The 12308-nt window shown below is 37.8% G+C and overlaps 1 protein-coding gene across 1 annotated transcript in view; it reads right to left on the bottom strand.

The window, feature by feature from the left end:
- Positions 1-12308, bottom strand: part of LOC106948015 (rho guanine nucleotide exchange factor 18) — a 50506-nt gene that overhangs the window by 26976 nt on the left and 11222 nt on the right. The window contains exons 5-10 of the mRNA XM_015033432.1: positions 10228-10354; positions 10079-10136; positions 9583-9627; positions 9097-9174; positions 7239-7347; positions 6717-6897 (exon numbers count right to left, since the gene is read on the bottom strand). Coding sequence (XP_014888918.1) covers positions 6717-6897; positions 7239-7347; positions 9097-9174; positions 9583-9627; positions 10079-10136; positions 10228-10354 — 598 coding nt within the window. The remainder of the gene's footprint in view (positions 1-6716; positions 6898-7238; positions 7348-9096; positions 9175-9582; positions 9628-10078; positions 10137-10227; positions 10355-12308) is intronic.

Below are 12308 nucleotides of genomic sequence, written 5' to 3'. Positions count from 1 at the left end.
TGGTGACAATCAACCAGCTGCTGTGCTGCTAATGAGCAACATGATGAGGTCTAGTCACTTGTTCATGTGAGCAGCTGATCCACATGACAACCATCAAAACCACCCCCACTCAACATCTAATGAACACCCAATCAAACGAGAAGTAGAGCTCTGTGGTCGACAGTGAGCACTTAAGTGAGTCACTCAGTGGACCGGAGGTGCAAATGGGGCCCAGATCAACAACAGAAAAGTTACTGCTCTGGGTTTTCTTAGGGATGAAGCTGGGATTTGATAAAACACAGCTAGCTAAACTGTAGGTTCAATCACATTGGAGGTCACACAGTGTTACATAAAGTTAAACCAAAAAAACATGTTGGTTCTCAAGTCTATTAGCAATTGAGTGTCATCAGAAAATGCACTAAAAATGCATTTGTGTTAGATCTGCACTGGTCACGTTTTACTTGACCAACACCAATATTTCTATTTTCTTTAAGGTCTAACCAGCAAATGTTCATCCAGTTATGATTTTGTTTTTGGTCTACGTTTTGTTTTGCCTGTTTGAAGGTCAGTAGCATTTCATTTAAAAGAAAATGTGCTTTAAATTTTTTGACACGGGTAGTAGTTTTAATGAAAAGCTTTCCTAATTTATGCATCAAAACATGTCTCTTACATTTATCTGGTTTTTAATCAACTCAAATCAATATATATGTTGTTAAATGAGGCATTTAAAGGCTGAAAATGATCAGTTTTGATGCATTTAATAGATATGAGAAACAGTATTTATCAGTATTTGACCTGCAAATTGACTCCCATCTGTGTGACCAACGCATCTCAAAATACTTTGTTCAAAAATCAGAAGAAAAAAAATCCAAGTACACCCTAAACCAGACTATGCAGTGTGCAACAGCAATGCATGATTCAGGTGGCAAACTTCCAACAATCCTACAAAAAAAAACAAACATTCCACTGTGCACTACGTTGAAATGACAATAAATCTCACTTGACTCGTCTTCTTCTTTGTCTTTTATTAAAGTATATCCATACCTATTGCTCAAGTACTTTCTAACGGACATTGCTTCAACTGCACACTCAAGCTTCACAGTTCGGTTCAAATATTTCTAACACAATCCATTCACCATGTGAATGTAACAGAGTAGCCAAACAAAAAGTGATGCCACCGGCTGCTTGTGATTTTAGGCATGTGTGCCTTTGAGAGCGAAAGAAGGTATTTTCCTCCCTGAAAACCCAACCAATGACGTAACCTGGGGAAACAGGAACAACTTAAAATAAATTAACTATTAGAGCAAAACTAAACTTTGCTAGTGGAAATATATCTCACTAAATAAAGATGGCTGGCTGACCTGCGAACTACATACTTTAACCACAGGTTACCTCTAAGCCCGAAAGGGAAGTGGTGCATTCAAGCTAAACGTGGGCTGGCTGAAGGACGGAGTTGAAAATATGACTGCATACTTTACTGAAAACACGGTAGACATTTTAGAAGAGCATACTGTAAGAAGAAGTTGCCTTAAATATTAGTTTCAGTCCTACTTTCAAGCAAAAAGTCCCATTTAGCACCTACTCCTACCTCTGAAAATAATGGCTTTGCTAAACTAATAGAATTAAACAGCTCAATACAGACCAAACGGTTAATCAGTTAATGTGAGAAAAACCTTGCAATAGTCAAAATATTAAACTTTCCACATCTAGGAAACTTGGCATGCTAATAAAAAGTAACACGCGGAGAAAGCGTGTGCTAATAGGATGAGGTGGGTGAGACTAGGAGTCAGTGGATTGGACTGTTTGGCCCCAGCAGACCTGCCAAGCACAATTAACACCATGTGACCCAGTCATAAACGGGGAGAAGGAGAGAGGCAAGTCTATCGATGTCTGCGGCTAGAGAGCAAAACGGCTGAGATGTAATGGGATAGACGAAACAGTGACATTCCTGTTGCCTCAGAGGACATCGCCTGTCTGGAGAAATTACAAAAACCTAAACACACAAAGATGCATTTAAATGAAATTTCATAATTATGATAGAGTTTGTTACAAAACTGTTGACAAGCCTTAATTTGAACAAATGCAATGGTTCTCAAACTGTGGTATCACAGTTGGCATGCTGGCTGTCTTTTTAATCAGAAGAATCACTGGCAAATGTTATTTGCAAGTTAAATTCAGTCTGATGTAGACCTAATAACCCTGAACAGACAGACAAATGAAATGCTAAAATATATTTTCAACCAAAGCTTTTAAAGAGATGGAAATTTGTAAATTCCCAGTATGAACTGAAATGGATGACAGGTAACAAGTGACAAACAAAACTTTGAGAATCAATTAAATAGTATAAGTTAGTGTCTTGATGTTGGTTTTTGTTGGTTCATGTTTAATTGGCTTAGATTTTATCAGGAATAGAAAATAATCAGCTGGAAATTCTCAGAATGTTAATTAACATCATGCTGTTGCTCTCTCAAATTAAATGATTCGTTATGACATCCCAAGTCTCTTGGAAATGTTACCATTAGTGACCGTTTCTTTTCTCTTCCCAGATATTGCAATTATAATTTTGCTACTAATTTTGCCACTTAAAAACACAAAGCAAACCCTAATCTTTGGTTACAAAATTTTGACATATCTGAAGAGTAGGCCTTTTTTAAGTAACCTGTTACTCAGTGTTTTTATACCTAGATGTTAAAAATAAAGTTATTTTACAGATGAGCAATAGAACATAATCAACTGTGCACTTTCTTTTTTTTTAAAAAAAAGAGGTAAAGTTGCACAAAAGGTTTTGACCTTAAACATATTTTCGAATTGACATCAATTGAAAAAGTAACCGCATGATAAACCTGATCCTCTTTATTTTGATTTCAGAAATTATTAATAAGCGTTACTTTAAAAAAAATTATCAGGCTGAATATTTAGTTTTTTACCACACTGTTTTCCATTTTCAAACAGTAAATACAATTATACACTATTTTTCACAGTAAGAAGCTTAATATTGTGGCTCTATGAAGGTCTATTAGAAAGGCAAAGTGGTGAATAGCATTTTTTACATTTACTAAAGAAAGAAATAACATCTTTCAAAGGAACAAATATCTTTAAAAATGTTGGGTAAATAAATATAAATCAGGTTTAAATCTAAGTAAGGGTCATAAAGTTATCAGAATTCTATTAAGAAACCACATTTTTCCTAATTTATAGTCTACACACGCAATCATATTTTTTCATAATGATCTTTACAAGCGCACTACAGGAAAGCAGGCTGTAGCCCAGAAAGCACAATATCCTAATTCCTCCCGTCTGCTATCCTTTTCTGACAAATTCATCTCGCAGTGAACAATGTGGAGATTTAAAGTTGGAAACAAGTGTTTTTAAGGGTTTTCCATGTTTTTCTCACCCGTACACTAGGAATATGCTTTTCAAAAATGGGTAATAGTCACATTTTCTGTCCAAAAAGAGTCTCCATCTGAACTAATTGTACATTTCACCAGCTGACTGCTGGAAAATTAACAGAAGTCATCAGGAAGCTAACATTAGCCAAGTTAGCAGTCACCTGTTGAGCCTCTCCTAAAGTCAATAAGCAGCATCAATTGTAGTCTCCCGAGACGGTTTTTATAACTCAAAGTTATAAAGAAGTTGTGGAACATACACTTGCTTTCATACGCAAGGGTTTCCCAGCGTTATTTGTTCAGCATAAGCCAATTAAAACCAACGAATCACCCAACTAACCTTGTTTTTCAAATAAAGGCGCAGCTAAGACGCTAGCGTTACTTTGCTAATCGCTAACCAGGAAAGACTTAACTAAGGATCTAATTTAGTGGCGTTCTTCACACATCAAGTTGCAGAAAAAGATTAAAGATGTACAATTCTTGCCCAGACACTTATACAACCCAAACATTGCACAGTGCGACAAACAGATGCAACATATAGTGTTAAGTTGGCTGTGATTAGCTGTTAGCCTGTTAGCACCAAAGCGGTAGAATGTGTTAGAAGGTCCGCTAAGAGGAAACAACGGGACTTCATCCACCTGATCCCGCTGTGGCAGCTGCTCCGCTCCAGATACACTCGCGTTGGTCCAAATCAGCAGCATCCGACAAAAAAGTTTAAACTCAGTGAATCACATCCTCCACACGGACCCGACAGCAGCAAGTGTGCTAAGTTATTGTTGGTTTTGTCCAGTTTTAGTGCATCCACTGGGAACAATCTCTGGCACACAAACCACACATTCCACAGGCTGAATCCCCACAGGGCTCGCTTCAAATTAAAGGGACACTCACTTGTTTTCTCACGCCTGCGTGTGTGTTCCAGCATCAATTTTTTTAACACCATCACACTCAGCAGTAATGTCTGATTAATGGACAAATGCATCAACGGGATATGCTTTCTTTTTTAATGTCAAAATAACTAATAGCTTCCATCGCCTGTGTGGTTTTCCTGTGCCTTGTGAAATATGCCAGAACACATTTGTTTAATAAACACTCGGCTAAAAACAATCAATCATTCATTACACCACGCTGTGGGACTTATATCCATATCTTGGAAATATTGCAACCAGCAGAAGTTGCAAGGTAAACATTTAATTCCAGGCATAAAAGAAACAAGAGCGCAGAACAGCTACTTCTCCACAAGCACCTGCTTACTAAAGTTAAAAAAAAAAAAATCCAGTTTCTCAGTTCACATTAAGTGATGTGAAATGAAGTCAGTAAACCTCGTGTTTTATGAGAAGCCAGTTGCGCTTCCAGTAAATTCTTTAGACAAGAGGCAGAAGTGATCAGTGTCTTTTTTGAATTTAAGAAATATTACTTTTTAAGAGAATATATAAAATATTTAGATTCAGATAATTGTTTATTGGCATCCTTTTTAAAGTTGTGAGAAAAATCTTAAAATAGTAACAGTGGAGTATTACCATGTTAAATAAAAAATAAAATAAAATAAAATAAAAAAACCTGAAAAACCTTTAACATGCAGCGTTTGGCCTGGGGGAGAAATCCTTCATTAAGGAACTATGATTTCAAGTCACAGATTTGTAAATATCTCATAAATCTTATATTAAAATAACAGCAACTCAAGTATTTTTTTAAATAAAAATCTACTTTCTAAGTTTATCTTAAATTTCCAATGATTTTTAAGCAATAATCTAGGGCTTTCTGTTTCCCTGTAGAATACATTTCTTCTTTAAGAACCAGGACTCAGTTGATTGAAATGTGGTACATCTTTGCGACACTGCCTTGAAGCTGTTATTATATGTTCCAATGTCTAAAGGTGAGACAGACCGGACCCAGAAATCACCTGCGAAGTCTAAAAGCCAGGGAAAAGGGTGAGCAACGCTCAGAAACTTTAGGTAAGAAATAATTTCCAAATTAAGAAGAAAAAATTGTATTCCAGAGATCTGTTTAGCAGAAAGTTAGAAGAAAGGGTTAGTGTGATAAAGTACACACCAATCAACCATAACACAAAATTAAAAGGCATTACTATGAGCAGGTCACCGATTTGCCACTAATTTAACTTTGCCCACTCAGGACAAAAAACAGTTTATCTGAGAGTGTTTTATACAGCATGCCATTAATGTACCTTCCTGGTTCTGTGGGATATGGACTGGGTGGTACTGGGTTTATTTCCATAAAAGCCATTATGTCCCAAATGGCGTCTCTCAGGTCTGTATTAGGACCAGTACTTTTTGCACTTTACATTAATAATTTGGGTCAGAATATTATGAACATATTTCTTCATCTCTATGTTGATGATATAAATGTTTCTCATGCAGTCCTGGTTGCCTGAATGTTAAAAATATTTTAAAGAACCACAGAAAACATGACTGAATGTTTGTTTTTGTTTTCAGTTGTTTTATCCCAGGCTATTTAAACTTTCATGTCTTATTTTTTAGATAATTAATCTTGTATGTAAGTAGTAAATGAACTGAATTAACTTTTATTTACCCCTATTTGAGTCATATTAACCACTCAATGGGCTGTTAGATTTGAGATTTACCTATTATAACAAAGATTAATTAAAATACTAATATTTAACTATGAAAAGGGTGTAGTTTAGGTGAAGCCCTCACCTACTATCTCTTCTGTTTTAGGCTGATTGTTTGCAGTCAGCCCCTCTGCGGTCCAGCTGAAGTGAGTGGCTCTACGGTCTCAAAAGGGTTTTAAGGTACAAATGTCATAATGCCTTTGCAGGTCAGAGAGGCCCCCTTCACTGTCCACTTTTAAAGCTCGTCTTAAAACCCATCTATTTTACTTGGCTTTCAACTCCAGCGGGATCTAGTTTTAAATTGTATGTTCTTGTTTTTAAACTGTAAGTTTTTATTTTATTTTATTTTTTTATTGTTATGTTGTGTTTTGATGTACAGCACTTTGTATCAGCTGTGGTTGTTTTAAAGTGCTTTATAAATAAAGTTGGTATGGTATGGTATGGTATCATGTGCATGTCTGCATTTCTTTAATGAAAAAACATCAGGCCGAGCACTTTAACGCCCATTGCTCATTAAGTTATGGCTGAGTGGCTTAGTGTAAGACATTTCAGGTAGTTTGTGGTGGGTGGGCCCAAGTGCTTGGCAGTTTTTTTTTGTTTTTTTTTCCGTGTGCCCCAGCACACCACTACATTGGTAAATGAGCATGCATGCAGCAGAGCTATAATTGGATGCGAGGTTGTCTGTGAGCGTAGCACCTGCACACTTGTGTGAGGCGGTGAGCAAGCGTGGGCGCATGTACATCTGTGACTGCGGTGTTACTCACTCATGCACTGCATTCCATGCTTTTTCAGCAGACTCTTGCTGCACAGTGAGCAGGTGGCGGAGCTGGAGAAGGAGCCTGGCACTAAATGATGCCCGTTGCTGCGGGTCCTGCACACTTTCTCTTTCTCTTTGTCCCTCTCCTTCGCCCTCTCCCTCTGCAGCTCTTTTTCTCGGTTCTTACCCTGGAGAGAGAAAAAAAAAAAAGAGAGAGAGAAGCAAACCCACAGGGCGGTTTTTAAATGCAAATGTTGTGTGTTCTCCTTCATCACTGCGCATGCTGCGCGTTTTGCGCGGCCGTGTGTCAGGATATACAATAGGGTTTGTGTAAGAAGATTACTTGTATGCATGTGGCACTCACATGCATACATGTGAGTGCCACATGCATACAAGTAAAGTGTTTACATGTCAAGATTTGGTTTCATAAACTGAGCTGCTGGACAACAAATAAAAGTGACTTGCTGGAATATGTTGATGCATTGAGACCAATGCAGGTCATGCACCACTCATCTGAGGCGTTGTTTACCTTATCTTTATTGAAGGAGCCTGTCACCCTGCTCCTCAGGGAGCTGAGGGTCCTTTTCACCTTTGTTCCTTTCTCAACCTTCTCTGCTCTGTCTTCCTCTTCCTCGTTCCTGGAGAAAGAAGAAAGCATCCTGTGTACAAATCAAAATAAGTCAAAAATCTCTTAACCTGCATGAAATTTAGTTTTCCAGGTGTTTCATTTGATAAGCTAAACAATAAATTGATATGTTTCAAACCTTTAATTCTATTTTTTTCTAAGTAAATTCTTTATGAGGGTGGAATTTATAAATATCCTTTTCCAAAAGATCATCTGAATTAACTGAATTCACATGCTGCAGAGAGTTTTAATTATTCTGAGACAAATCTCAAATGTTTTCCATCTTTTATTGTTACAGATCGCAAAATAAGTTAAACCGCAGGCTTTTGACATATTGTACAGTAATGACTGAAACCTTTTGTGGTTAACTGAATTCACATGCTGTAGATATTTTTTTTTTCTGTGCTTTCTGCAAAATGCCACTGGCATGCAAGTGAAGTCAAGTCAAAGTTTATTTACGTAGCACATTCAGAACAACCTCATCTGACCAAAGTGCTTCACAACAAAAGCACTTTGTTGTGCTTTTGAAAATTTGTCTTGGTTTCGATCGAACTTTTGTGGCTTTTTGTCAGCCTTACTGACCCTGTTGTTTTTCATTTTAAGAGTTCTTGCAAGCTAAAGTTAAAATTGCTGTTGATTATTTACATTACATTTATATTACATTTTTCTGTGCGTATTCTGTTCTCATAATCTAGATAAGATGGGACTGGTTGCTGTGTCAGTGGCAGAATTGCCTTACTAGACCATGCAGGTTGTTCCAAGAGTTGCACAGTTTACTTTCTTCAATTAATGTTGCAGCAGGCCACATCTGGCTCAGGCAGAAAATTAGAAAGTTTACAACCATTATAAAAAAGACTAATGTGTCAAGGACAGAGAAAACAAGAACACAGGAAGTGGTGTAACTAGGGAAATGACAATAACTGCAAACAAAACGAAACAAAAATTATAAATGGAGTGGCCCAGCCAATAAAGATAGAACAAGTTTCGGTAACACTTTAATTGAAGGGGGTGAATAAGACTGTCATGACACTGTCATAAACATGTCATAACACCTGTCATGAACATGAATAAGCCTTCATGAATATTTATGACTGTTGTCATAAAGCATCATTTGGTAAATTACGACACTTTTAATACGAAGTTGACATTATTCAAAATGTCTTTGTTATGACAACTTGACATTAACTAAGAAATCATTACTGTTCAAATTTTACCTTTAATAACATAAAGTTACCTAATTTTTAAAGTGCAATCATTAATTCTTTTATAACAAATTTATATCAGTAATGATTTCTTGGTTAATGTCAAGTTGTCATAACAAAGACATTTTGAATAATGTCAACTTTGTATTAAAAGTGTCATAATTTACCGAATGACGCTTTGACAACAGTCATAAATATTCATGAAGGCTTATTCATGTTCATGACAGGTGTTTAAGACAGTGTCATGTCAATCTTATTCACCCCCCTTCAAATAAAGTGTTACCCAAATTTCTTAGTTCAATGAAAATAATTTCAAACCTAAATCTGCCAGGGGTGCGAATATTTTGTATTTGTTTGCTTGAAAGTGTTCATAAAAGGGGAGAAGTTTAAATGATCAATATAATGTTGGACAAAAAGTTTAAGTATCTATTTATTACAAACTTTGCATCCACAGAATTTGCAACATGCGATATTTGAAAATAAATTCAATAACAGACATCGCTTGGAAAGAAAGATACATTGTCATTGCTGAATGTGCAATGGTAAACTGTTGCACTTACGCATTGGAGAGGAACTCGTACCAAGTGACACTTCCTGAATCCTTGGTGTCTGGACTGCTGTTGTTTCTGTGCTTCACTCTGTGAAGGGCAGTTAGAAAACTTCATGCAGCGAGAGAATCCATTTAAGCAGAACGCAGGTCCAAATATAAACCTCAAATGACCGTAAAGGATGAGCATGTCAAAGCCAGAGTTTATAGAAACAAGAAAAACAAGCACAGTCCGACAGCATGAGCTGATTTATATTGCCGTGAACTTTTAGGAGCCAATCATCTCACTTTCTGTGCTCTGCAGATCCTTCCCAGCCACGGTGACGTACCGTTTGTGACAGTGACCAGGACAGACACATGCAACCCCATGTGCAAAAATCATGCATACACAAATAGTGTAATTTGTAAACACTCCCTGGTGAAGACCCAAACTCTGCCGCCACAGTCTTCATTAGAACAGCAGCTAAAGCGTGCAGGCCTCCCTCTCCTGTTTACTTACCCATAGTACAGCTTTAGCTCCTGCAGAACTTTCTGTACCATCAGCCTAAGACAAATAAAACACTGACACTGAGTGGAGGGGGGAGAGGGAAGAACCAGTCTGCTGGGAACTGACTCTGAAACCGTAAAGTGAAGGACAATCCTCCTTCATCTGCCGCATCCATGAAATCACCAGAGTACAACCATTTATTACATAAAGACACAGTCAGTCAGCAAAGGGGCCATCTTGGCAGCTGAAGGAGCGTGAGCTGTGGGAGGGGGAAACTGCAGACGTCTGATATGGAGCAGAAATGTCAGGGGAGAATGGGGAAAGCCCCTTTGTTATGTGGGAGTTAGGTAACCGTAACAGGCCATTTACAACTACAGAGCAGAATCTGCATGAACCGCTCAAGAGTTGCAGCGTCTTCCACTCCTTCAAGCTTCATTAAACTCATACTACTGTTACTTCGACAGAATCATATTCTTGGAAAGGTATTCAGCTGCGTTGTTGCACTTACATATGGCTTTGTCCCTCTGATGAGTGCAGGTTTTCTTCTGGGTCAAACTCCTCTGCCACTGCAGAGAAAAAGTCGAATAGATCTACTGTGAAAAGAGGTGAAGCATGAATCAACTACACATGAAGAAAGCATGTGTTTTTGCCCCCCACCTCCTGCTGCCCTGGCGGCCTGTTTGGAGGTCTGCACGACGCGGGAAATGTGCGCCGCTCGGGAATATTCATCGGTGGCAAGGATGTCCGATCGAGAGTACAGCTGCCTGCCTGGTCCACCGGTGACCTGAAAGAGGAATAAGCGGGCATGGGCGTTGAACGCACATCTGATCTGTTTTACATCCACTTCCCAGTTTACAGCAGGTGCTGTATTGAGATTAATTGTGCTTACAGTGGCCTTTATTAGCTGCTAATCTGCAGAGTATTTAGTCGTTTTTGGGCTCTGTAGCGAGGAAGCTCTCTGTAGTTTGGCACAATGCTCCAAATGAATCATTTCCCTCTAACTGTGGACTTATTTGGTATCAAATCCAGTGTTCCAGTCATCCCTTTTTCCTCTTTTCTCTTAAAAAGTGCATATAATGTTTTATCACAAGGGAGGGTTTTATGGAAAAGCTTTAAATTGAGGAACAAGCCACTAAAACAAGAATTCATTTATAACGATGCCTGGCAATTAACAAAGGCCAAGTGAGTTTTGAACGGTAATTTAAGACAGGATGCCAGATTACGAGCCAGAAAGCTGGAGGCTCCGAAAGCACAGGGTCTATTAGCTTTTATTAAGTTGCAATTGTAATGTGTAAGATGTGCAAGATGCTGGATGATCTCATTCAGTGAACTGCTGCATAAAATCCTGTAATAGCACATGGATCTTTGAATGATTGACCCTTTAGGATTTAATGAAACTGATAAAATATATATAAAAAAAACTATTTTCAGGGATGATGATGATGATGGTGATGATAGGCAGTTTCAGTTTTGTTTCTTTATGTCGAAAAGAAGTGCTAAGATTTTATTTTGAAATAAAAATCTAATAATTATTTTTCAAACTAAAAGAAATTTGAAGATTTTATTTCTCAAAGTGCCGTTACAGTGCCATCACAAAGTACAAAGTATTCACACTCTTTTTCTTTTTCCACATTCTGTCATTTTATAGATTTCTCTAAAATAGATGGTCATGTTTTGTAATTAGGAAACAGCAGCTTGTTTAGAAAGGTGCTTAATTTTGTATTGCTGAAACGCCTCTGACAATATTCACAGCCTCTTGTCTCTCACATGCTTGGCACCACTATTTTTGAGTACTTCTGTCATCATTTCTGAGCTTTCTGCCATGACTTTCAGATGATGGGTTATTGGATTGTGCATGTTGTATATAATCTCTCAGCTCTCTGCAAACATTTCTGTCTCTCCAGGCCAAGCTTTTCATAATCTGGATCTCCTGTCTCAGCTGGATTCTAAGACTCTGTGTCTCCCACACTCCTGGTAAACTCCATTATTTCTGTTTACCTCCTGGTTCCCATCCAATCATGCCACTCATCTGTTTCTGTCTTCCAGACCATCCAAAAGTTTGCAGAGTCAATAGCAGCAGGCTTCCACTGTGGGCATCAGACTCAACTAAAACCCAAAACATGTCCAACTTTTCACACTCCAGCCAGATTTTTACAGGACACACAGGATCCAACATGATCCGCCAATGTAAACGCAAGACAAACCGGCAGTAAACAGAAAGCTGCTCGAACCAGATTGGTTTTTCATTCTTTCATTTGTTTTATATACTTCTTAGATCTTACCAAGTATGTTGGGTTTTTTTTGTGAGTGAAAGATTTTGTTTTGTATATTCCCAAAAGTAGATCATCATCAGTCAGCCATCAGAGTAGATGTTGGTGTCAGGCATTGGAGTGGGAAGCGGCTACATGAGCTGTGTTTTGGGGAAACTGCAGTTGGTGATTTTATCGAGGAACTATGAATTCAATGTGTTTGAATAACAGACAGACAACTTGCTATGAACTGTTCAATCCTGTGAGAGCTCTAGTGGAGCCAGCTGCACATTGTCCGAAACAAACAAAAGCGAACCGTCACCGTCCTTCTTCTTCCTGTCGTCTTCTTCATCGTTTTTGCCAGTAGTAACATCCGGCTGTTGATCATATGATGTTTTTTTTACATCATGTGATGTAAAAAAAAAAAAAAAAAAAAAAAAAAAAAATTTTTATACGGTTGAAAAACCACCTTTTTAAAAACAAAAAACT

This window comes from Poecilia latipinna, unplaced genomic scaffold (genome assembly GCF_001443285.1).
Source record: "Poecilia latipinna isolate Pla-1442-1.1 unplaced genomic scaffold, P_latipinna-1.0 Scaffold268, whole genome shotgun sequence".
NCBI classification, from domain to species: Eukaryota; Metazoa; Chordata; class Actinopteri; order Cyprinodontiformes; family Poeciliidae; genus Poecilia; species Poecilia latipinna.
This window is presented reverse-complemented; position numbering and strand designations above follow the sequence as displayed.